Source organism: Haliotis cracherodii, unplaced genomic scaffold (genome assembly GCF_022045235.1).
Source record: "Haliotis cracherodii isolate W230 unplaced genomic scaffold, xgHalCrac1.p SCAF_13, whole genome shotgun sequence".
In the NCBI taxonomy this organism is placed as follows: domain Eukaryota; kingdom Metazoa; phylum Mollusca; class Gastropoda; order Lepetellida; family Haliotidae; genus Haliotis; species Haliotis cracherodii.
The window spans coordinates 20912634-20940417 of NW_027266268.1; the positions used below are offsets into that span (position 1 = coordinate 20912634).

The 27784-nt window shown below is 40.0% G+C and overlaps 1 protein-coding gene across 1 annotated transcript; it reads right to left on the minus strand.

The window, feature by feature from the left end:
- Positions 1-1083: 1083 nt before the first annotated feature.
- On the minus strand, positions 1084-21368 carry LOC139459726 (target of rapamycin complex 2 subunit MAPKAP1-like). Its single transcript, XM_071241369.1, has 12 exons — positions 21288-21368; positions 20117-20277; positions 18226-18323; positions 17181-17297; positions 16373-16527; positions 15363-15532; positions 13562-13735; positions 10561-10670; positions 6426-6533; positions 5165-5299; positions 3716-3847; positions 1084-1756 (listed from the first exon to the last, which is right to left on the minus strand). Exons 2-12 carry the CDS (start codon positions 20269-20271, stop codon positions 1560-1562), a joined length of 1551 nt encoding a protein of 516 aa, XP_071097470.1. The 5' UTR covers positions 20272-20277; positions 21288-21368; the 3' UTR covers positions 1084-1559.
- Positions 21369-27784: the final 6416 nt, after the last annotated feature.

The following is a 27784-nucleotide window of genomic DNA, read 5'->3' on the forward strand; positions in this document are numbered from 1 at the left end:
TGTGGTGAAGAAAAATTGTACGTTTATCAGGATCTGCTCTGGAAATGAGCACCCCTGCCATTTTGATCCCACAATCACAAGTTTCTCGTGTGCCCAGGGGACTCAACTCTGCTCCCACAGGGAGTATTGAACTTTTATAGTATCATTCTCATGTCATCTTCAATTATCCAGGGTATTGCATCTCTATACTGAAAGGAAAAAGTTTTTGATCCTGAATAATTTTGGGTTTATTTTTTGGTAGCGAAGACTGACCACACAAATTAAAAAAAATATCCCAAAAATATTCATGATCCCTAACATTTTATGGTCAGTATGTTATAGACCCAACTGCTGCCATAATTTCATTTTGCACATTGTTAATGGCAGTGTGGTCAATTACTTATAGGAGAAATTAAGGTGACATCACATCTAAAATGAATCTACCGTGGCAAATGGGTGAACGGTTTTTATCATAATATATTTGTGATATAATACCCTGGATAGTCTAGGATGGTGAAAGAACAACATCTCTGTGTTAATTATAGTCATAGTTGTATTTAATTTCACAGAATACACATCACAGAATCAAAGACATCCCATATATGTTTCAACAAACCACATTCATTTAGTTGTTGTCGTATCCTAGGATTAAAACACAACAAAAAACACATCACAGTTCATAAATCAAAAAGCATCTGATTTTAAAGACAACCCATGGTCCATTCTGGATGTTATCTGGTGGGGTTACCCACAGGCACTAAGAGTGGGGGAATCTGTTCCTGTAAGTGTCACTGTACAAAGCGATCTTAGCGCTAAGGTGATCGTAACTCCCATACCTTATCATAGACTTATGACAGTCGTAGTGCTACTGGCCCTGTCACACTACAACGTTTCACAGAAACTTGCATCTAGCGTGTCATACGTCATACGAAAAACCATGATTCTGGCGTATCCATAGCGTATAGATAACGATAGTTTACCGTATATGTAACGCATGTCTAGTGTATTAGTAGCGTATCACTGACTTATACATAACTTATGACATCATATAAAAGCATTTTGCCATCTATGTCTGGCATGTTCAGCGTATGGCCAGCGTATGACTAGCGCGTTCAGCGTAGGAGAAAGGTGCCTAAAAGGGCCGTATGGCCGTATGTATATCTGGCGTATATAAACGTACGTAGAGCATACCTCTAAGGTATGCCAAACATATAACGCCGAAAATTTTGTGCATGCACAAAAATGTTTTTAAGCCTCTGCATACTACAACGTATACCAGCATGCTTTTAACGTATACAACTTACACCTAACTTATCCATAGCGCGTTTCAGCGTTGCTGGCGTTTTGGCAAAAATTCTCATACGTTACTGCTATACGTGTGACAGGGCCATAAGGTTGTTTTATACAACAGCACACTGGGTTTTCACTTCAGAAATCCTACACTAATCCCTGGATCCATCCTGTTGTCCATCAAATAGAATATCAGTTGTCTAATGCACATTACGTATCTCAAAGGTTGGATCTGGTCCTCTTTGAGATGACGAGTTGTTGCTTGTCAGTGGATTGTCCAACTCCCAGTGTTAATTGTATCTGAGTGAGTCTCGCTTCCTCTTTCTCTCTCTGTTTGCCACAAAGTCTTTACGTGTTTGACTGAGCCTCAGCTCAAGAATGTTGTTTATTTTCTGAACAATTTCATTGGCCACCTCCTCTTCAACCTCAAAGTCATGATGCTTGTAGTCATGGTTACTCTGGTACATCATCCGGAACACACACTTGCCTACAAACAGAACATCTTGTCAATAGAACATACATTTAATTGAGACTTCAGTACATTTTTGTGTTTATGTAGGTATAAAAATAAAAACATGTGCACACTTTGTGTAATTCCGTGTAGCATGTAGCGATTTTCACCTGCAAAAATACATGCACAGGGATTTACTTAGACCTGCTCTGAGGCAGATATTAAACCCAAAGTCTGCAGCAAATGTCCCAAAATTCCCAATTTGGAATGAAATATTTTCCAATTCATGCTACAATGTGTTATATATATATAACAGGTCTTAATGCTTTGTTTAATATTATTGCACTAAAAGCAAGCTTCCTCTGAATTTTACATGTTTAAGAAATATGAACTTTTAAAAGTTCCCAATTTTGAACCAAATAACAATTTTTCTCAATTTGCCTGCCAGGGTCACTTATTTAAGAGTGGGTGAATGAGTTTGGTTTTATGCCGCTTTTGGCAATATTCCAGCAATATCTCGGCGGGGGACACCAGAAATGGGCTTCACACATTGTACCCATGTCGGGAATCGAACCCGGGTCTTCGGCGTGACGAGCGAACGCTTTAACCACTAGGCTACCCGACCGCCCCACACTTATTTAAAAATCCTAATGGATCCCTCATGTAAAAACATATTGAAGTCAATTCTTATAAACAAATAAATCAACAATAAGAACTGCTTATCTAAGCATTAGTACTAAAACTGTGGACAACAGTATGATTGGTTGGTTGGTTGGTTTGTTGTTTTACGCCGCACTCAGCAATACTGTGGCTATATGATGGCGGTCTGTAAATAATCGAGCCTGGACTAGACAATCCAGTGATTGACATCATGAGCATTGATCCATGCAATTGGAATCGATGACATGAAAAGATAAATGCAAAAGTTTGTACTTGGTCAGACACTCAATTAACGTGAAGTTACTGGTAGATACAATTTATTTCTTATAATTTCACATTGAACATGAACACTGTAAAGGGCTTATGGGATGTTTACATCAACATAGCCTGCATAGCTATTGATGTTGCGTGAATCTCGGACCTCCTATAAATTACACCTCCAGGGTTTGAAGTTTAATGCCACACTCAGCAATATTCCAGCAATATGAAGGTGGCCTGTAAATAATCGAGTCTGGAGCACACTATCCAGTGATTGACATCATGAACATCGCTGCACACAAGTATATGACAACTACAGGCAATCAACCAAGTTTGACCACCCTATTCATTTCAGTCATCTAATAGCACGAGCATGGGTTGCTATGGTTGGTTTTGGTTTGTTGTTTAAAGCCGCACTCAGCAATATTCAAGCTATATGACGACGGTCTGTAAATAATCGAGTCTGGACCAGACAATTCAGTGATTAATATCATGGGCATCGATCCACGCAATTGGGATCGATGACATGTATCAACCAAGTCAGCGAGCCTGACCACCCGATCCTGTTATGCCTTTTACGACAAGCATAGTCACCTTTTACGGCAAGCATGGGTTGCTGAAGACCTATTGTACCCCGGAATCTTCACGGGTCGGGTTGCTATGGATCTACATTATACCCCCTAATCTCCACAGGTCTCTTTCAATGCTGGAAGTCACATGTAACATGGCAGCTACAACAGACACAAGCTGACAAAACTTCAGTGTTTAGGTAACTACCATTGATTATTCTGGAGGTTGGTAGGAATCTTTTCAGTCATTGCTTTAACATGCAAATTGTGTTTCTGTGAAAGACGATGATGAACAATTATAAAATATAAAAAAATTTCATAACATTTATTATCTCCAGCAAACAAATAATTTCTTATGGCAAAACCTGAAAACAAATTTTTTATTTTTTATTTTTGTTTCTGGAACAAATTATTTTTTCAAAAATAATCCCAGGCCTCCACCAGAATGTCAGACAGTTGGTTCCTTAGTAACTAATCTAAGTGTGTGAGGTCTGATATATATACTTACCGTTAGACCTATTTTCCACTATATCGCAGTCAGCAATGTTGTCAGCATCGTACGTGACAGCTTTCTGCTTGAACAACCTCCCTGTGCCCTTGTTGGTGACCGGGTCTATTTCTACCTTCTCACCACTGACACCTGGAGGCAACAAAGGGAGACAACTGCAGTGAGCTACTCTTATAGTGAGTATGGGTGCAGAGCACTATCATTAAAATCAGATCTGTTATGAAGCAATCTTCTTTGGAGAGGTTGTCAGTCCTTCATGTAAAGAGTTAACGTATCAAAAAATGATCTCATTTAATGACACTAGGGTGCATAGAATTTCGTAAATGTCTTGAATTTAGCTTTCCTTCCATATTAACATGATAAAGAGGACACTTCCAACTAGAGGTGTCACGATAAATTTAAATGTCGATATGTTGCTATTGGTAAGCACTTGAAGTCAATATATCGATTGTTAAATCAGTTCTGATCAATAGTATCGATTTCAGTTAGGAATATTGATAGTTTCGATTGTATTTACCATATCAATAACATTCATGCAATGCTGTTCAAATTTGTTTTTCTTTTGATTATGAGTGGTAGTAATTTACACATGGTAATGTGGAAGTTTCTGTCCCTAAATTATTAGGGAAAAGAAAAAACAAATCAGTCATATCTCAAACTTTTTTGTTGTTATGGTTATCACATTCAAAGGAAACTTCAGTTCCAAGGTTTAATTCAACTCTAAAATCCATCTGAAAACTATCGTTATTTATCGTAATAGTTGCTTGCAATATCAATAGTTCTTTCAATTTCAATAGTTATCGCAATAGTTTCTTTCAAATTCAATAGTTATCGCAATAGTTTCTTTCAATTTCAATAGTTATCGCAATAGTTTCTTTCAAATTCAATAGTTATTTCATTAGTTTCTTTCAAATTCAATAGTTATCACAATAGTTTCTTTCAAATTCAATAGTTATCGTAATAGTTTCTTTCGATTTCAATAGTTATCACAATAGTGATTTCCAGACCAATAGTCACCCCTACATCCAACATAACTAAATAATGGTCACCAGAAACCCTGAATAGTCATTGTTTATAATAATTGAAGTGGTCCCACTGGCTTAAACTGACTGATGAGGAGGCAGCCCAACACTGGTACAAATCTGTACAATACCCCAGGTTATAGGTCCTCATGTGTGGCATTCTCAAATATGAATGTAAAGAAATATGGACGTTTGGCACCACCTTGAAATGTTGTTTTGGACGATGACTGCTCTGCTGATGTTAATAAATGCACAATTTTACTACAAGCAAACTTCACGTAGTGTGTCTTTTGTGTTTATTTCATTTCAATGACCAATAAATGCTATGCTGTGTCACCTTTTTGCAGTATACTCATAATAGGTTACCATCTATCTATTGTTTAATTAGGAGCCCAGTCAGTGCGTATATATATATATATAATGTTACCTAGCTGAACCTCTGTGTTGGTTCTCAGCTTATGCACCATGTTGACGATGTAGGACTTGTACTGATGACTGGTCAGCGACTCGGCCACGTCTGAGGAGTCCACCGGGTACAGCTCCTCTATGTCCCCCCGCTGACCTACAACACAGGATCAACCACAGTCAACACAGGATCAACCACAGTCAACACAGGATCAACCACGGTCAACAGTCAACACAGGATCAACCACAGTCAACACAGGATAATCACAGGATCAACCACGGTCAACACAGGATCATCACAGGCTCAACCACAGTCAACACAGGATCAACCACAGTCAAACAGGATCCCACAGGATCAACCACAGTCAACACAGGATAATCACAAGATCAACCACAGGATAATCACAGGATCAACCATGGTCAACACAGGATCAATCACAGTCAACACAGGATAATCACAGGATCAACCAGTCAACACAGGATCAACCACGGTTAACACTGGATCAACCACAGTCAGCACAGAATCAACCAAGGTCAGCACAGGATCATCACAGGATCAACCAAGGTCAACACAGAATCAACCACGGTCAAAACAGCATCAACCACAGTCAACACAGGATCAAAAAAGGACCAACCACGGTCAAAACAGCATCTACCCCGGATCTTATTCAATAAGGTTACTAAAGTTACAATGATGCCTTCATACACGGCAGGCGACTGTGGCAACTGTTGGATAAACTTGATCACACGTGACAAGGAAATTGGAGAAATTTAGCGCTCAATTACATGATTTGCAGTGTACTCTTTATATCAATATTATAATGTTTTCTGTAACTGAAAATGTGACACTTCACGTAGGTCCAAAATGTTTGTTTTTTTTGTTTGTTGTTTAACACCGCACTCAGCAATATTCCAGCTATATGACGGTAGTCTGTAAATAATCAAGTCCGGATTGTTATCATGAGCATTGATCCACACAATTGGGACTGATGACATGCATTAACTAAGTCAGCGAGCCTGATTACCCGATCCCATTAGTCGCCTCTTACGACAAGCATAGTCACCTTTTTACGGCAAGCATGGGTTGCTGAAGACCTATTCTACCTTGGATCTTCACAGGTCTCCAAAAAGGTAGCCATCCTTATTATTTCTGCCTCTTCCTTTCAATTCATAATGTCATGACTGTTTGTGACATATCAGGTAACGCAGAAATGCAGTAACTAGTGGAAGACCAGGGACATACATCTACATCCTGTTACATATTACACACATATTGCACTCACTGTTTTCTCTGACGAGACAAAACTCCATGGTGTCAGTGGCGGCCAGGTTGGACTCAAGGTCAATGACAGACCCTGGCTCGTTCTGCTTCTCCAGGTAGTAACTCAGGCCTACAACAAACAACAGGACTAAGTCATCAAGGTCAATGACAGACCCTGGCTTGTTCTGCTTCTCTAGGTAGTAACTCAGCCCTACAACAAACAACAGGACCAAGTCATCAAGGTCAATGACAGACCCTGGCTCGTTCTGCTTCTCCAGGTAGTAACTCAGCCCTACAACAAACAACAGGACTAAGTCATCAAGGTCAATGACAGACCCTGGCTCGTTCTGCTTCTCTAGGTAGTAACTCAGCCCTACAACAAACAGGAGGACGAAGTCATCAAGGTCAATGACAGACCCTGGCTCGTTCTGCTTCTCTAGGTAGTAACTCAGCCCTACAACAAACAACAGGACTAAGTCATCAAGGTCAATGACAGACCCTGGCTCGTTCTGCTTCTCTTGGTAGCAACTCAGCCCTACAACAAAAAACAGGACTAAGTCATAAATATCCCCCGCAATGGTAAATACTAGGGCTGGTTAAAAAGATAGATAATTGGAATTATCGCCGATGGGAAGAAATTTTAACGATTAGCGATATGAAACTGTTGTCATTGATAATAACTCACATAAACTATTGCGATGAAATAAAGGTTAGATTTACCGAAACAGACTTGTCATTGTCAATAATGTCAATTGTCAAAGACGGAAAACAACAGTTTTTGTTATATCTCAATGTCCACAAAGTAATCCATGCATAAATTTGTCACAGCTCACGAGTGGTGTGAAATATGTTCAGTTCTTGTTTATTTGCTTAAAGTTCCTTCTCCAATATTTATCGATAATTGATCGATATTTAGTTAGCGATTATCAATCTCTATGATCTATATTGATAGCCAGCCCTAGTAAATACTTGTCAAGAATAAATGTACACCTCATCAAAAGTATCGCACCACAACATTTTTTTGATAATCAGAAAAGATATGGGTAAGGAGAACCTCGAAAGCAAAACAAAAGCTATCAAACGTTTCACTTAATGTCAAAGACATTAATTTTAATTAATAGTAGAAAAATAAGCATGTGCAAAGTAAATATCACGGCGGGGGACACCAAAAATTGGCTTCACACATTGTACCCATGTTGGGAATCAAACCCGGGTCTTCAGAGTGACGAGCGAACGCTGAAACCACTAGGCCACCCGACGGCCCAGGGATAAATAGAGGCAGTATCGCTGTGGTAACTGTCAGGAATGAGATGGACAGATCATCACGAACATGTCTCAGTAATGCTGTACCCATGTCACAGTTAAATGATCAACAGTGTAAGTCAGTGTCTGGTGTAGCCACCTTGTACATGGATCACGTCTGATCCTCAACTATTGTATGTGTTGCCATTCTTGATGCAATGCCTGGGTCAATATCTCAAAGATTTTGTACTGGAGGGTCCCTGGCTCTAACTCTACATCCCAACTGATTCCATAGATGCTTGATTGGGTTCATCATTGGGTCTGGACTTTGAGAAGTGAGTGAGTGAGTATGGTTTTACGCCGCTTTTAGCCATATTCCAGCAATATCATGGCGGGGGACACCAGAAATGGGCTTCACACATTGTACCCATGTAGGGAATAGAACCCGAGTCTTCGGCGTGACGAGTGAACACTTTAACCACTGGGCTACCCGACCGCCCCTGGGTTTTGAGAAGACCATGGCAGAGTCTCTCAATGGTGTTGTTCTGGAGATGGTTAGTCATAGCTGGTGCTCGGTGAGGTCGGGCATTGTCGTCCATGAAGACAAGTCCATGGTTATCGAAGTGAGGAACAACAAAATCATCCAATATTGTACCTTGGTACTTTTGGCCATTAAGTGTCCGCTGAACTGTGACCTAATCAAATTTACAACCAAAGGAGCAACATCCCCATACCATCACTGAGCTGCCATCACATGCCACCGTTTCCTGGATGTTGCGCAAATGATAAGATATTCCTCTTTGCTTCAAGTGGTGGTACAATAAAAAACACATATCTTTGGGAGAGAGGAGTGGGCGTCTCATTGGTCGTTTGGCCCCTTAATCCTGGTGCATTCAGTCGACGCCTGATGGTGCTAAGGGACACTCTATTGTGGGTATGTCAGTCATGACGAAGAACAGTGCAAGATGAAGTTGGCAGCCATTTTGCCTGTCATACATGAAACCTGTCCGCTCTGGCACTGGTCTTCCGTCAATGGCCTGCTCTTGGCAAGTCCCTCACATGTCCAGTCAATGTGTGTTTTCTGATGAGTCAACTGATTACAGAATGACTGATGTTCAACACGGTGACAATAGCTGACATGACATGCCAGTTTTGTGCTTGTCAATGATTTGCCATCTTTGATTTTCTGGGACAGTAGGCTTAGCCATTTCATTTACAATTGTTCCAAGGACAGACTTTCAATAGAAGCAAAGACGTAGAGTGAGTGAGTGAGTGAGTGAGTATGGTTTTACGCCGCTTTTAGCAATATTCCAGCAATATCACGGCTTGGGACACCAGAAATGGACTTCACACATTGTACCCATGTCGGGAATCGAACCCGGGTCTTCGGCGTGACGAGCGAACGCTTCAACCACTAGGCTACCCGACTGCCCCCAAAGACGTAGAACATTCTGTCATTAAACATGAATTTCTCTATAGAGAACCCTTAGGTGTGCCTTCAGCTTGCATAAACACATGCACAAGGTTGGGCAGTTAATGTGGCTACCAGTCTAAATGCAGATGATGTGTCTACACACAGTATCGTTTGAAAATCTCTACATTAAAAATCAACTCACAATTACACTTTACATTTGGTTGCCCGATACTTTTGATGAGGTGCATGTATGAAACTTGTTGCCTTGTATGCCATGGAAACTAAAAAAAATATTTATTGAAAAAATCTCAAACCATCAAAAGGCACCAGATCACAACTAGGCCTATCTATATGCCAAGTTTGGTAAAGAAATATTGTAATGTTTTCAAGATCTGCCCTGGAAATGAGCACTACCGCCATTGTCAGTCTAAGTCAAAGCTGTTGCCATGGAAACTAAAAAAATATTATTCACCAAAATCCCAAAAACATCAAAAGGCACCACTTCACCACTAGACCCATACATGAATCAGGTTTGGTGAAGAAATATTGTACAGTTTTCAAGATCTGCACAGAGGCGCTCCAACGGACTGTGTCCATTTTAACAACCCCTCCACTGGCTCCAGCATAACGCGTTGTGGGGGATATCAAACGCATGACATGTTGCTGTCTATCCATATGTCAGTTCTTTAGACTCTGGAATAGGTTTCGGGGTCCAAGGCGCTCAGGCTAGAGTGGCACACCTGACTTCAGGGAATCTTACAGAGCTCCAGATAAGCTTTTGGTGTTGTGGATATTTTACCCATGCATTAAAATCATTGGGTATCAGTAATTCTATCTGGGTATTCAAGTTTCTGTTACCCACTAGTTTTTACACATGTGGGTATTTAAGTTTATTATTTAAAAAACTATTCATCTAGTCCCTGCAAACTAGTGTTGTGTGGGTTCGAGGGCTTTATAGGACTAAAAAATACCACGATACTTCCAAAAGAAAGTGTGATGGCAAATGATCATGATGTAACTGTCATCGTGGAGTTTGGCAAGGTTGACGGAATGCCCGTTTATAATTTCAAAATAAGTTGCTGAGTTACTAATCGAATACGCAGGGTTACTTCACAATATTTTGATGATACTCACAAGTTTTATTTTTGAAGGGTATCTATAATGTTAGTTGCGTATTTGATACGCTTGTATTTCATTTTACTTTTTACGCAGATACGCAGCTTATCTTGAGCATTGATCTTAACCATGACAATGTTCTGAAACCTGCAGTAATTCTAAAGATGGTGAATTCCCAGATGGAAAACACAACTTGCGACTGAATGACATAAATTGGAAATTGGCGACCTTGAACAGAAATGTCAGTTAAGTCTAGCATGCAACATTGGGAATGGAATTACACTGAATGTTTCAAACAGATATACTTCCCTCACCAAATGGAACACACAGTGGATAGATAATATAACCATCCACTCGCAGTGGATACGACACAATATTCCCCTACCCGGCTTCACTTTGATCTTGCGCCGCTTGAGGACTTTGTTGAGGATGTCTTTCATAGGAATGTTGATGTTGGCGACCTGGAACTTGTTGAACCCTCGACTCGGAACATTTCTACAAACATACGAAACATGGACTCTCATACATGTGGGTTCTCAGCATAGTTGTCAATAACACTATATTGTATCGACAACCTAAATTTGGATTTTAATAAAGTCATAACACGACTTACCATATTCGACGTAATAAGCACCCCGCTCTAATAAGTGCCACGGCGATATTTGCTAATATATTGGCTAGTGAACAATCCCAATTAGCAATCCTTCTGATTGATCAATGTACACAAAACTTATTTATTCATGTATAATATGTGTGTTTAGGATGTATGCATCCTTAATTATGGGAAATTAAATTCTGGAAAAATATATCTTTCGTACATAAATATTTCAGGCTCTCAGCATAAACCACGAAATTTACGATCTTTCAGCTCTGTTGTTTTTCACCAAAATAATATTCTAATAATAGCCCCCTATTTCTAATTTTGAGAGCACCCTGGGTGCTTATTAACAAATACAGTAATGTAATTTGCATTTTTATCAATTCATCACACGATTTAATGTAAATTCAAATACTGTGAATCTGGAAAGTTATGCGCCATTATATTATTGTGAGTGGATGTTTTGCGATATCCTGTTGATGAGATTACCGAAGATCAAAGCAATACTTCTGTAAATGTTATGTTTTATGAGAAGTAAGTGGCGTGATGAAAAGTTGGCTCAGAGTCAGGCAGTGATATTTTCACTATAGATGCATGTGTTGTAGTGAGTGAGTGAGTATGGTTTTACGCCGCTTTTAGCAATATTCCAGCAATATCACAGCAGGGGACACCAGAAATGGGCTTCACACATTGTACCCATGTCGGGAATCGAACCCGGGTCTTCAGGGTGGCGAGCAAACGCTTTAACCACTAGGCTACCCGACCACCCCTGCATGTGTTGTAATTGTCGAGGAAGGTTGGTGCAGCGTGTATATCTAACATTATGTCTGGACTGCTCAGACTGATGTAGGGGCGGTCGGGTAGCCTTGTGGTTAAAGTGTTCGCTCGTCACGCCAAAGACCCGGGTTCGATTCCCGACATGGGTACAATGTGTGAAGCCCATTTCTGGTGTCCCCCGCCGTGATATTGCTGGAATATTGCTAAAAGCGGCGTAAAACCATACTCACTCACTCACTCAGAGTGATGTAAGCAATTTGACTAGACGTGGCAGGAGACAGAACTTTTGACACTGAGTGACAATGTCTAATTAAGGAAACTGGATGTGAGGGGTTACGTCCTTAATCATGCACTGGCTGGTTGACAATGTGTAGAAGTGACTAAGAGAAATCTGCCTCCTTCCCCATTGTGTTAATTGTTGGACTGCAAATATAACTGTGTCATGAAAGTATTACGAGTGTGTAGCCACTGGCAGTTGTTGCAGTACTTTCCTGCTGGCAAAACTTTTCCGATTTACAGTATGTGTAATGATAACACATCACCTACATAACTATACTGCACTTTCTACAACATATCTGATGCGGTATGAAGCAAACGTTACCCACACAAAACATACTGAATACTTGAGAATTGACTTCAATATTGCAAAACATGCTGAATACTTGGGACATGACTTCAATATTTCACAATATGCTGAATACTTGGGACATGACTTCAATACTTATGTGTTAAGGTATAAGTGTTTAACGTAAAAACTGGTGTGCATACGGTGCAAATCTGCATCAGAGATTTACAAAAAGTGTGCACATTGTTTTTAAGACTATAACCCATAAAACACCAAACATATTGAAGTAAATTCTTAAAAAACAAATACGTCAACAATAATAACTTCACAGACTGATTATTTAATCATTAACACACAAATATTGTAGACTATGGGAAACAACCAGTGCCATCATTCAGCACAATAATGCAACACAAGCACCACCTATTCTATTATCATTTTGATAAATCAGAAAACAGTTATTCATTAGTGGGCGTGGCCTAATTGTTTGTTAATAGCAACATGAACTCTCCACTAATTGCTTGGTTAGCAATTAAAATGCCACAGATTCACTTGCAATTTGATTAATATCTCTTGTTTACTGTACATGCTGTCAATACTGTATTGTGTTGGTTGAGACAAAAATACACCTGTGATGGAAGACAACAGCATCTTGATTATCTCCCTTTATTGCAATACATCATCCAAATGTCTGCTTGTGTTACTCACATTGTGGATACTAGTAACTGCATTTGACTCACATTCTGACTGCTAGTAACTGCATTTGACTCACATTGTGACTGCTAGTAACTGCATTTGACTCACATTCTGACTGCTAGTAACTGCATTTGACTCACATTCTGACTGCTAGTAACTGCATTTGACTCACATTGTGGCTACTAGTAACTACATTTGACTCACATTGTGGCTACTAGTAACTGCATTTGACTCACATTGTGGCTACTAGTAACTGCATTTGACTCACATTGTGGCTACTAGTAACTGCATTTGACTCACATTGTGACTGCTAGTAACTGCATTTGACTCACATTGTGGCTACTAGTAACTGCATTTGACTCACATTGTGGCTACTGGTAACTGCATTTGACTCACATTGTGGCTACTAGTAACTGCATTTGACTCATATTGTGACTGCTAGTAATTGTTTTACCCATGTGATGTTTTACCTACACTGTTGACCCTTGAAGAACTGGGTAGAATCGGTCTTCAGCAACCCATGCTTGCCATAAAAGGTGACTATGCTTGTCATAAGAGGCGACTAACGGGATCGGGTGGTCAGGCTCACTGACTTGGTTGATGCATGTCATCCTATCCCAATTGCGTGGATTGATGCTCATGATGTCAATTACCAGATTGTCTGGTCCAGACTGGATTATTAAGTCACTGCCATAATTTATCTGGAATATTGCAGAGAGCGGCGTTAAACAATGAACAAACAATACTTACACTGTCACTACAAGTGACTTCTTTGGTGTTGGGTGAGCAGGTGCCCTCTCAACTAATGCCAGCTTTGAGAAACCAAACTTTGACACGGGTTCCCTTTTGTCAAGGCTGGGGAAGTCCATGTCAACCTCGCCGTCATCCTCAGCGATGTGCAGCCAGTAGACACCAGTGTCCTCTCTGTAACCAGCACCATGGTATCAATACAATGGCTAGAAACCCATACTTGCCGTAAAAGGTGACTATGCTTGTCGTAAAAAGCAACTAACGGGATCAGGTGATCGGGCTCGCTGACTTAGTTGATGCATGTCATCGATCCCAATTGCGTGGATCGATGCTCATGATATTAATCACTGGATTGTCTGGTCTAGATTCGATTATTTACAGACCGCCGTCATATAGCTGGAATATTGCTGAGTGAGCGTTAAACAACAAACCAACTATCAGAAATGAAATGTTAACGTGGCTAATTAAAGTAGTAACAATGGTTACATCATCTGTCACAATATTAGTCATAGGATGATACATCGATGCATCACAATTTTGTACTTCTTGATACAAGTATCGATCACAGCTGCACACTAAGCGAAAAATATCGTTTCTTGCCTTAAATGTTTGCTTTATAACTGTTACACCAAACATTAACAAGCATGAAATACTCATATCCCCCGCCAATATGACATGTCCAGTTGTGTGCAATGCATTAGCTCCTGTGAACTATGTTCACTGGATCTTTTTGTAAATGGCCTAATTGCAGGACTAAATAAGTTATTACTGGTGTTGTTTTGCCTTCTGCGGTTTATGATGGAATATGTAACTGTATTTGTAATGAGTTGTGTTATTACTTAAATAAATTTCTAAAATTCATGAATAGCAAAAGGCAACAATTCTGCATGTGTCTGATAGATGTGGAAAATTTCATCCGTAATCGAACCCTACCCTTACTGTTTTCTAAGGCCAACTTGTTGCCATGGAAACGTAAAAAATTTAAAATTTTTAAAAGTGCTAAATATCAAAAGGCACCAGTTCAGTATGTGCCTGGTAGACATGCCAAGTTTTGTCAGAAAGTATAACAGTTTTTGAGGTTACGCTCCGGAAACGAACACCACCCTTATAGAACCAGTCCAACTTGTTGTCATGGAAATGTAAAAAAATAAAAATTTCTAAAATTTCTAAATAGCAAAAAGCACCAGTTTGGCATGAGTCTGACAGACATGCAAAGTTTTGTAGAGAAATATTTTTAATGGTTTATGAATTATGCTCCGGAAACGATTTCGGGACACCCACACACACAGACGCACGGAGGGACGGAACCTATTTAATATCCCCCAACTTCTTTGGGGCGGCGGATAATTAGGAGTGGCAATTATTCGTGAAAACATAAACATTTCATCCATTGTGCCATACTTGACACTGCCAACTGAAAATCATCAGTGTATCAGGTATTTGGCCATAGTCTTATTTCTGACGGCTTAAACACCACAGATAAGAGCACATGCAAGAATCGTGATATGTATCAGATTGTGAGCATGGTATTGTGATACGTATCAGATCACACAGCTGGTGTAACGTCCTAGCCCTACAGAATACCAGTACACAAATTATTTTGATGATGAATCTGTACCAGTAAGCTGAAGGTCTTGCAACAGAAAAAATATTTCTATTTGTGAAGCTGTCAGTGTTAAAGAGAAATCTCAATATTATCTGACCGAGGCAGAGGATCCAAATCACCATTGCCCAACAGTCATGTCAGTAATATTCCAGAATTGTTTTCACCCCAAACAAACAAGACAAAGTAAGCTCTTACATCATCCTTGGTTCTCGTGCCTCATGCATGTACTGCCAGCAAATCAGACCAATCAGTTCCTCCACTTTTGCTGTTGCCACGACAACCACCGGCATTGGATAGGCTCGACTCTCTGCGGGTGCCATCGTAAGGAAAATGTCGATTTTCTTTGTTGCAATACCTGCACTGGCCTGAAATTTTTAAAATGTCAGTTGAGTAAGAATGTATCCTTGATATATCTGATATATTACAATTCCATTACATCTCATTTACTGGTGACTGCCTCTCTGGTTAAGTGGATTGAGCGTCTGTCTGGAGAACAGAAGGTTGCAGGTTTGATCCCTGGCTGTGTCACACCAAATGACGTAAAGATGGTAGTTGTTGTTACCCAGCCTGGCGCTCTCGGCATTAAGGGGCTTAAACAAGGACTGGTACATTAGTTGGTTGGTTTGTTGTTTAACGCCGCACTCAGCAATATTCTAGCTATATGACGACGGTCTGTGAATAATCGAGTCTGGACCAGATGATCCAGTGATTAATATCATGAGCATCGATCCACGCAATTGGGATCGATGACATGCATCAACCAAGTCAGCAAGTCTGACCACCCGATCCCATTAGTTGCCTCTTACGGCAAGCATGGGTTGCTGAAGACCTATTCTACCCTGGATCTTCACGGGCCGACAGGTACATTAAGTCAAATGTTGCTTGGGACCTTTTCTATGCTCATAGTGTTACAAGCATCACTTTGGGCTTTCATCCCACATCCCGTGATATAACTGGAAGATGTAAACGCAGTGAAAACGCAACTCACCCACTCACTCACTTCAACTTTACTCAAAGATGTGCAAGTCAAAGGAATGTGTGCATCATCAGAAAGAATTGCAAACATTAGCGACTTGTTGTGTAACCATTGACCAACATAGGGTAAATATCAATGAATTGATATGAATTCTCTCTAAGAACATCACAATTCAGATTAAAAAAAGATATAGTCTTTTCAGACATAATAATCAACACAAAACACCTACCCTGCCATCAAACTTGGCATATTCTGTGAATGGGTTATCTCCCTTCATTCCATGCGTGTTCAGCTGTTGCGAGAGGAAGCTGCCCTTCCTTGTTGATTCCTTCACTGTGATTGGAGGCACCTCCTTCTTCTCAAACAGGTGCCCCTTTTCCTCAGCTGAAGCAGGACCAGATGTTAACACAATGTCGCCCAACATTAACATGAGAACCATGCTGAAACTCTTACATTTGTCCATGGGTGGCTTTGATAATTAGGCTACACTTAATTATTTTTTCAGTTTATCATGTTAATAGATTTGAAAGTCAGTCAAAAAGAAAAAGGCATTCAACTCTGCTAAATCTCACTAATCTGGACCATTGTCTAAACTTTCGATTCCACTCAAGTAAATTTAGTTCAGACAGATTCCCTTGTATTGCAATAGTATGACAATATTTTTGGAAACTATACAACCCTTGCTTGTCACCCATAGTGGCGTTCAAACAAGGTTCTCCCATTGCTGACACTGAGATATAAACAGCTATTCCGATAGGAATCATCCACAGAAGATTATCCAGGATTTGAAACTATGTCCAAAATTATGATTATTATCAAATCCTAATTTTAGTCAATTTACAGAAAAATAAAAAAAGTAAATGCAAGGTAAAAAAACATGATCATGTAAAACTAACATAAGTATTATAGATTTTTTTTTATAATGAATATTTTAAATTCCACTTTTGGAATTTCTTTATGTAAACCTGGTGCTAAATAATGGCATCCATGCATGGTTTTCACAACGACGGCCCTGACTTGTGATGTAATGTCTTCACCTGAGTAGTTGGTCTGTGCATCCTTCCAGGACACCGTCTTCACCTTACACTGGTTCCGCTTCTCCTTCTTCAGGCGCTCCAGGCGCTGGGCCGTGTTGGAGCGGCGCCGGTGGGCACCTGCAACCACAGAGCCAACAATTACCTCCACAGAAGGAAAGAAACCGACCGCTACACTCAGTAATACAATCTGAGATATCAACATGTTTAGCCACTTGTCCGAAGCCCAAATGTAGAAAGATTTTGTAAGAGCCATTAACATGTTTAAACTCTCGTAAAATTGTTTTTTAACACAGAAGTCTGCTGAAAATTATAAATACGGATGAGTTTGGAGTTTGGACCAGTGGACTCAAAGGTTTCGGCACAGACTGGTAATGTCGCAGGCTGAATGTGACCTGTGTGATGATGTTGGGTGAGTGAGGAAATTATTTTTTTATGCCAGACCAGCAATCATGCAGCGATTCACCACAACCGACAATGTAGATAGTTGCTCGTGTTGTTAACCACTGCCTTGCCTGGCTAATGAGAACTAATGGGAACATAACTAATCAGCCGTAAATTACAGCATGGCCAGTTTAGAAAGTTTCATGGACAACCCTTGTTTGTTGACCTGGGCCCACTTGCACAAAGCGATCGTAGTGCTAAGATGATCGTAACTCCCATACTTTAGCACAGGCTTACAATAGTCTTAGCGCTAAGATCGCTTTGTGAAAGTGGGCCCTGGTCTGAGCCTTGTTACAAATTGACTGAATAGTGACCAGTGTTGACTGTTACAAAAACATGACTCTCATACTACTCAGTGATTTTCCCTGAGAAAGATCCTGGTTGGTAGATTAAAAATAACCCAAAAGACATTTCACACTCTTTGTTCTTCAAAATGTTGACACGTGAACAGTGTTAGTAAGCCTTGCCTGCCTTGCACAATTTTAGTTTTGAAAAACAGAAACAAATATATATACCGGTAGTTCATTTCCGGTATTATTTTGTTTCCACTTTTTATTATTCAATTTTTTTAAAGTCCAAGAAGCAACTAGCTGTGAGTACTTACCATAGTCCATGTCAGGCAGAATGTCATAGGAGTGGGACAGCTCATCAGAAGTGTCCAAACCACTGTCGACCGGGCTCGGAGGGGAATCACACTTGTTCCTGCAGCACACAGCAGGATTAGACCACAACAGACGTACACAGATACGTTGAGACACAGCAAGATTAGACCACAACAGACTAACACAGATATGTTCAGACACGACAAGATTAGACCACAACAGACCAACACAGATACGTCCAGACACGACAAGATTAGACCACAACAGACTGACACAGATATGTTCAGACACAACAAGATTAGACCACAACAGACTAACACAGATACGTCCAGACACAGCAAGATTAGACCACAACAGACCGACCGATATGTTCAGACACGACAAGATTAGACCACAACAGACCAACACATATAAGTTCAGACACAGCAAGACTAACACAGATACGTCCAGACACAGCAATGTTAGACCACAACAGACTGACACAGATACGTCCAGACACGACAAGATTAGACCACAACAGACTGACACAGATATGTTCCACCTGAGCCAGAGTGACCAGGGTTTGAAACTGATATCAATACACTAGTCTGACAAGCACAAGGACAGGTGACACTGCCTGGTTGACTACTACTTTCACCATCACATACATGGCCACTCTGATCAATTTGCAGACTAGTGAAACCGAACAAATTCAGAAATCGAGTCGAGGTTCAAAGTCATGCTCAGGGTGGTATGTGAGCTGTAGTTGAGGTGTGGTGGTGGTTAAAGCATTGTTCATCACATCAAAGACCCAGGTTTGATACCCCAGAAGGGTAAAATGTTTGAAGCCAGATACTGGTGTTCCCCTACAGTAATATGTCTGAAATAGCCGTGTAAAACCCAACTCACTCACTCACTTGAGCTGATTTCGCTGATATCACAGGGTGGCAGGGTTTCTGAACCGGTAACACTGATTGAAATAGAATTGCAACAGTACTGCTAATTTGAGTAGGTTTCCTTGCATTATTTGAAAAATCCTAGCACATCCCAGATCATGTTAAGACAGTGGGTGAGTATGGTTTTACACCGCTTTCAACAATATTCCAGCAATATCACCAGATGACACCAGAAATGGGCTTCACCCATTGTACCATTGTTGGGAATCGTGATTGGTGAACACATTAAGCACAAGGCTACATCCATCTTCCCTAGGCAAGGGAGTTAACTGACTATAAAAGTCCAGTTTCCACCCATGCCGAACTAGGCTGGTATTTTGGAGTAACATTTTGGCTGGACTAACGAGTCTATGCATAGTCCAATCAAAATCTCGCAGTGAAATCGAAATCTGACTGAGCGCCGCCATTTGGTTACGAGAGGTGGGATCTGATTGGTCCAAAGGAGATGATTAAAAGGGACATAACTGATAATAGCCACTGGTGGCGCTACAATCACGAAAATCGAGCCCAGAAATTCCAGCCTAGTTCGGCAAGGGTGGAAACTTGACTTTTACAGTCAGTTACTCCCTTGCCCGTGAAGATGATATCTGAAAGAGCTACCCTATATACATGATATAAACACAGTACACATCCACTGCATCAGTGCATCTGGATAAGTTGTTTGACAGTTCATGTTTAAGTTTGGATCAGTATTATCAAAAAATGTCTTTGGTTCAGATTTGAAACTGCTCTCGGACTGAATCTGACCAACTCTCTAAAGGAGTGAGTGAGTGAGTGAGTTGGGTTTAACGCCGCTTTTAACAGTATTGCAGTTATGTCACGGTGTGTCAGCGTGGGAGGAAAGCCCAAATGTGATGCAGGTCTCAGACGTGCACTTGGCACTTGATCAAAGTCAAGTTGTATCCCTGCATGATGCGGGTGATATCACATAGCCCTGGTATTTTCCAACACTGCTTACCATTGAGCGTATGTGCTGAATGACTGTGTCCGTGTGTCCACCCTCTCCGCCTCATCCATTTCTATGATCAGCTCACACATGCCGGTGTCGTCACTCGTGATGAAGGAGTTTCGAATGTGTGAGATGAGGAAATCAACATCATCCATCATTGCCATGGTGATCTGCAAAATCAGATTTCATGATTGTCACAATATGAAAGACGCCAACTCAATCAATTGGATTTTAATTTTATTTTTTAAGCTGCAAAGTCAACATATAAGTTATTTTAACATGTCGATTTCAATAATTGAATACAAAGGTACTTTTTTTAAAATAAGTGCATTTATTAATCAAATTAGCATTATGTTCATCTCTTTGGATGCACATGGGAGCAATCTCATCAAAACTGATACCTCAGTATCTTAATATCTGAGGACATCTGAGTGAGTGAGTTGGGTTTAACCTGCTTTTAACAGTATTCGACCCGTTAAGATTCCGGGGTAGAACAGATCTTCAGCAACCCATGCTTGTCATAAAAGGCGCCTAACAGGATCGGATGGTCAGGATCGCTGACTTGGTTGATGCATGTCATCAATCCCAATTACATGGATCGCTGCTCATGATATTAATCACTGGAATGTCTGGTCCACACTCGATTATTTACAGACCGCCGTCATATCGCTGAGTGCGGTGTTAAACAACAAACCAACCAATTTAACAGTATTCCAGGTATTGCGGCGTGTCAGCTTCGTGTGGGAGGAAAGCCTGAAGTAATGCCCGATGTAAGTTGGAAATAAATAGTAATTTTATAGATATTTCAGATATATCTACCCCTTTCTGCCGGTAGCCGACACCACAAGTATCCCCGCGTTTCATACCATCAGTTACTGGTTACCGCACCCACTAGAAAACTCATACAAAACATCCAGGACAAACATTCAAGGGTCCAGGTAGTACAAATCAGCTACTAGTCTAACACACTCCTTCTGTTTAGCAGCTGAACAGAGACGTAGATACAGCTTTCTAAACTGTAAACACCCGATCCGTCAGTCGGACACTCGGACAGCTGATGTGATGGAAATTAACTGGTTCATAAATAACGGTACTATTAAATCAGTTTAGCTCCAGCTTTAAGCTGATTAAAGGATAGCAGTTAACAAATCGTCAACTTGAATTGTGAAACTGAACTTACGCAAACCTGTATTTGATTAAACAAGCAAATTTAATGTCGTTCACTTCCAGCCGTCCTCCTCGCCGCCATCTTGAAATAGTCCGCTTCCGGGTCACAGATCTATAAATAGCACTACACGTGGGGTTTATTTACAGTCGGGTGCAACAGTGGAGATGATTTCTGAATGGTTGAGAAAGTGACAATTTCTTGCAGAGCAATTGAACAGTCTGGCATGTGGGTGTTTGCAAACATTATTAGAAATTTCGGTCTTAGACGTTGATCACCTTGGTGAGACCCACGAACAAGGGTATGATGCTGTCAAACTTATAGAAGTTGGATATGTGTGAGATTGCCGTTTCACAAAAATTAAACCTCTTTGCGCTACGACCTCCTATGGCATCGCATTAAAGGCCGTTTCACAACGCCCTCTTAGTTTACATGACGTCGTAAAATCACCCTAAATCTACGACAGCAGTAGTATAGGTAATGATGGTTCTGGACCACTTCCACTGGAGCTTGATTCATATACCTATACCACCACTACAGGAGGAATTTTTTATGCCAAAATGACTATGCGATTCAACGATAGTCATGAGATTAAGTTAAAGACCACCACCTGGAGTCTATGATATAAATTTTTATAGGTAATGGGGGTTCTGGACCACTTCCACTGGAGCAGGATTCATATACCTATACTGCTACTACAGGTAGCATTTTTTATGTGTAAATGACTATGCGATTCAACGATAGTCATGATTTGTATTAAACGAAACATCAATATTAATTAATAATGAATAAAATTTACTATAGCCCACGAGGATATTGGAAAGGTGTAGGAGCAATAAAAAAATTAGCCACCGCGGCTAAGGTATCTAAAGATGTGGCCAAGGATTGGTTAAAGAAACAAGCGTTGTGGCAAATATATTTACCGGCACCGCGTTATATACCGAGGAAGAAGTTTGATATTTCTACGACGAATGAAGTTCATCAGGCTGACCTCTTGTTTCTTCCCCACGATAAGGTAAAACGCAAAACGTATAAATACGCTTTAACAGTAGTGGATGTGGCTAGTCGATACAAAGAGGCTGAGCCATTAACCTCGAAAGATTCAACAGAAGTAGCTAATGCACTGAGCCGCATATATAAACGCGGACTGCTAAAATGGCCTAAGCTATTTCAAGTAGATCCCGGTCGCGAGTTTATGGGATCGGTAACTAAACTGTTAACAAAGCACGACGTCAAAATCGTCCGTGGTGAAAGAGAGGCCCACCGCAGTCAAGCCATTGTTGAAAGATTTAACAGGACTCTAGCGGAACGTTTGTTTGGCTATCAGTATGGGATCGAAATGAAATCCGAGCGATTGAGATCAACCGAATGGGTGACACGATTACCAGCCGTTGTATCAGCGCTGAATAATGAAGTAACAAGATTAATAGGGAAGAAACCATCCGATGCGATTAAAATGAAATCCGTGACTTCCGAATCTTCAGCACCGAGGAGAGGCAAAGAACAAAAACTTCCGGATAGAGTAAGGGTAAGATATTTATACCAGGCAGGTGAACTCGAAGGAGGCCTACGTCGCGCAACCGATCCCATATGGTCCCTTAAGACGTATAACATTAGTCGATTGGTTACGAAAGAAGGAGAGCCTATTCTTTATTATCTTCAAGATGGACCGGGTAGGGCATTTGTACGAGAAGAGTTGTTCATAGTTCCCGACGGTACGGTATTACCACCATAACCATAAGCATAGGTAGTTACACCATCATTATCAATCCATCTCTTTGTATCCAAGGGGGATAATGATGTCTTGTTCATTCTTAATCCATATATCCTATGATCATAACTTCTTAAAGAGTTCATCTCGTGTTTGAACGTTCTACCATTGAATAATGATTCTTTATACTGTTCGTGTTTGATATGCTTTTTTACAACATACTTCTTAACACCCTTAGCTTTTCTTATCTCTCCATTATCGGACTTTTTTATAGAATATATCTTAGGTCTTAATCCTACATACTCCGCTATAGGAGTCCCAGCACATTCATCCTTCATCTTACCTAATACCTTTTTATTTACTACGCTGTGCAGTGGATTATCTTTAGGGTAATCGCTCGTGTCGTACATATCTATTTTTTCTGCCATATCTTTATACACATCCTCGGTTTTTATTTCCATCAACAAAGAATCTGTGTCGGTATATAACACCTCGCATCTATCGCCGTATTGCTTCTTAAGTTCGTTGTAATAAAAGTCATACATTAAGTGTTTTGACAAGTCGAGAATACTCATACCGACGTACACCGGTCTGTTAAATTTTATATTACTCTTCTGCATATGCAACGCGGCTAAGTCGTTATCAAATATCTTGCTTCTGTTAAAAGCCGGACTGGCTATAAGTTTCCTGAGTCTTTCTTCCTCATTAGATCTGACTAATTTAACATCAACACGCTTCCTTAGATTCTCCATAGTTTTACCGAATACCGAGTTATTCATGAGCTTATACAGATTCTTTTCGAAATCGCTGGTGGCTATCTTTCTTAAATCTGTGTTCAGCCTTATATAGGGCTCCATCCAAGGGCTTTGATCAAACTTTAGAATTCTGTGTATTTTCTTAAGTTTCATACCTAACGATAGATACAACTGGAGATTTCTGTAGTGAACTATATATTTTGTCTTATCCATCAAATTTGGTACGAGTTTTTCTACGTTAGCTAACCTACTATTACCCATCAAGGAGCGTTGATATTCTGACATCCAATCTTTATTAACCATTAATCTTTCGGGAGCTAGCGGGTAACTGTTATGATCTTTATGTAACGAACTTGGATATTCTAGGTCAACTTCTAGTATGTACCCTTTATTCTCATCATTATTATTGATATCATTCACATTGACCCATTCAAAACCACCCGTGGGTAAAGGTTGACTCATAGCCCATCCGTACAAATTGTTAGCGTCGAGATATAATATATGCGTGTCGGGTTTACTCGGATCGTATCCTTCCACTAATTTATTATTAGCCTTGGAATACCTTTTCGCTGCCATCGATATACCACCTCTTAATCCTTTCTCAATAAACAAGTGCATATCGTAATCTGTGAGTAGTTTTAGTTCTACGCCAGTCTTCTTCAACAATGCATCCCACGATAGTCCGGGACTGGAATAGTACCATGCCGGGTCCAAGCCGTATTGTTTTAAACACGTCTTTCTAAATATCTCGAATATATCAGCTAGTAACAGTACATCGGTTTTTAAGTACAGATCGTGATAATCGCCTAAATTCTTACAACCTAATTTATCCCAGACCGTCAGAGCGTGTTCATAATCGGCATCTGTTATTCTAGATTCCGTTAAGTTACTATAGAATGATTCGAGGGGTGGTAATTCAGTTTCTTCGAATCTAGACCAATCATCCATATATTCGTAAGGATATACACCTTTTCTCAGCAACAAATGACGAGTTATCTTATCGGTATATTGATTTGTTATGGCGAAGTCATCGGGATTGTTCGCTTTAGCTAAATTGTCCAGGGAAGATAACAGAAACTGTACGGAGTCTATGAATCTAAGCCCATTACTTTGCTTTATTCTAGATTTCCCATCCTTGTCCCTATAATGTATAGGTTTAGTCAACGAGAACGATATGTATTTTTCCATGTTGTTAGGAATGCATGTTAAACCGCCGTCGGTCTTTGAGATAGCTTGCATAATGAGATGTGAATCGTATCCTCTAAGGTTATGAAATACAACGGGGATGGGTATTGTTTGAGCATTCATTTTTAGTTTCAAGTTACACTCGTTATGAGCGGCTCCCCGATAATTACCCGTGACGTGACAATGATCTCTTACGGAATCCCCATCCAGAGGTTTATTACAAACGTGACAACTCGTTGACTTCTTGTGGGCCCTCCAATCATCTATCGTCATACGCATGGGTTTCTTACACGATAATTCTTCCCTGATTATTCTCTCTTCATTTTGTAGATAGTCTAGGAACTTTCCCGCTGCATCGGGACCTCTGTAAATCACGGGAGTGTTTGTTTTCCCATCATACCTTACAACTATATATCCAAACCCACAAGGAATATGTTCTTGAGTTTTGTACGTAAAACTACTCTCTTGATTATTGCGTTCGGTATTTTCTATGGGTTTGATAAGCGCTTCGAAGTCGGCGTAAATTACGTACGGTACTGGCATTTGATTACAATAATGTTCAAATTTTAATATATTTTTCCCCTCTTTAGGCATATCGATCCTGATAGCGGTCTGTCCAACACCTCTACAGTCTTCTTTATGCGCTTCTAATAGATCTTGTCTGCTGTACCCATGCAGGCATCTTTCGCAGAAATATTTCTTTCTAGCATGTTTTGTTTGATCGTATAATAGCCTGTTTAAACTCTTTATCCACGTATAATGATATTTTTTCCATCTTTTTCGATCAGAAATGAATTGATTCTGGGAATATGTTCCGGAGCGGAGCTTATCCTGTGTACAACAATTCCTTTAGAATGTCCGAAAACATTTATAGCTAAATTATTTTGCTTTTCCACCTTATCAATTTGTGATATTGGTGTAGGTTCGTCTATACCATCGAAGTTGAGTCCATCGTTTTGGGGATAGCTAGAAGGTCTATCCGGATGCTTGTCTACGGGGAACAATGCAGATCTTATCATCATTCTTAAACAGTCATCGGATTTATTTTTTACGTTAATTATGGCTTTTTTCTTCTTATAATACGGGGGTAAATCTATATAAGATCCACCTTTGAAGGGCATATAATTCGCTATATCTAAATATAAACTATCGATTCTATCCACACCCCAACCCGAACCTCTATTAGTCCAGCGTTCTAAAGTTTCCTGTATCCTCTGAATTGATGTATCTAATGATGCGTTTATAGTATCGGATTCGGTTATAACTTCTTGATTGCTTCGGAAATATGGTTCGGTATATTCGGTACTATCGTCTGCGTTACTTTTACTCAATGTCATTTTAATCGTCAGCTGGTATTTTATACTTTGTAAATCATCTAATTCCTCGTTAATTTTACTCGATATGATGGGCTTAATATCGTTAACATCCATGTTGGAATTAATATCCATCTTCCAACCTCTTAGATATTTACCAACGCCGGCGGATGTGGGTACAAATATTAATTCTTGTTGTTGTTGATTATCATTATCATCATCCTCGTCTTGTTGATTATTATCTAGTAAAGCAATCAATTCAGCTCTTCTCATTCGAGAATAACCTCTCAGCCCACTGTTTCTCGCTCGAACTCTGAGTTCTCTAACAGTCTGGGGTGGTTCCAAACCGAGTAAGGTAATCAATTCAGCTTTTCTCATTCGAGAATATCCACGTAGACCACGTTGCTTTGCCATAGCTTTTAACTCTCTGACAAAAACCATTGTGGTTGAATGGTATATGCAAAATGATTCATTTGTCTAATTGGTTGTTTTCATATATCTAAATACGTATCCTCCCCAACCTATTCCTCTCATTGATGTAATCTCTCTTCCTAGCATAAATAATCTGATTCCTGACCCTATCAGCACCATGTTTCTTACATAAACAATAATGACCTTTAACCCCTATCCCGCATTCAGAACACTTATAGTTTATGTGTCCACGCTTGATGTAATAATTGTGTTAACCGCAGTAAACATCAACACAGCGGCGGTTACATAGAGTCGTCTTCCCCATGAGTGTAAACTTGCAGTTATTCATGGTATATACATCTATCATATCATTTGTCTAAATGCAAATCACATCTACACTAGTGAATAGCTGAAAATCAATACAGCGGATAACCCAATAATAACAAATGCGACCTCTCGGTCTTTCTGAGCCTCTGACGGTGTATAAAACTGACTCATTGTTGGTCTAGGTATTGGGTCGAGTTTTTTCCCATAAACGAGGTAGTATTCGTGCATGGCGGATTCGACATCCTTAAACGTTTGAATTGAATGTCCTTCCTTAATCAGTTTTTCATGAATAAAGTCTAATCTCTTCATTCTCTGCTGCGTATATTGTAACTGGGCTGCTTGGTATTGTTCTAAAGCTTCGTTATGTCGTTTACGCTCCTCTTCAACTTCTTTAGCGTTTGATTCCCTCATACTGGAAAATAAATAATTACTCCCCGAAAAAGCTAGAGCATTAACAACAGCTCCACCGACCATCATCGCAATTGATGCCATATGAATATAAATATTCAAATGTTTAATTACTTCATTATGTCTTCCGGGATAAGTCCTTGTTTGATGAGCATATCCTTCGTTGCCATAGCTAATCCTATATCCAGAACCATCATACCTATATCAAATCCATTAAAATCTAGCTTGGGAGGTGTGGCTTTAGTAATCATTTTAGCCATACGGGCATAGCCAATGGCCAAGCCGGTGACCACCGCTGAATGATACGTCGCGTTTACCAACATTTTACCGTCTGTAACTGGAGTAGTCATGCTTATTATAGCATTATATGAGGACTAACCTCTAATTGAACTTGTTGTTGCG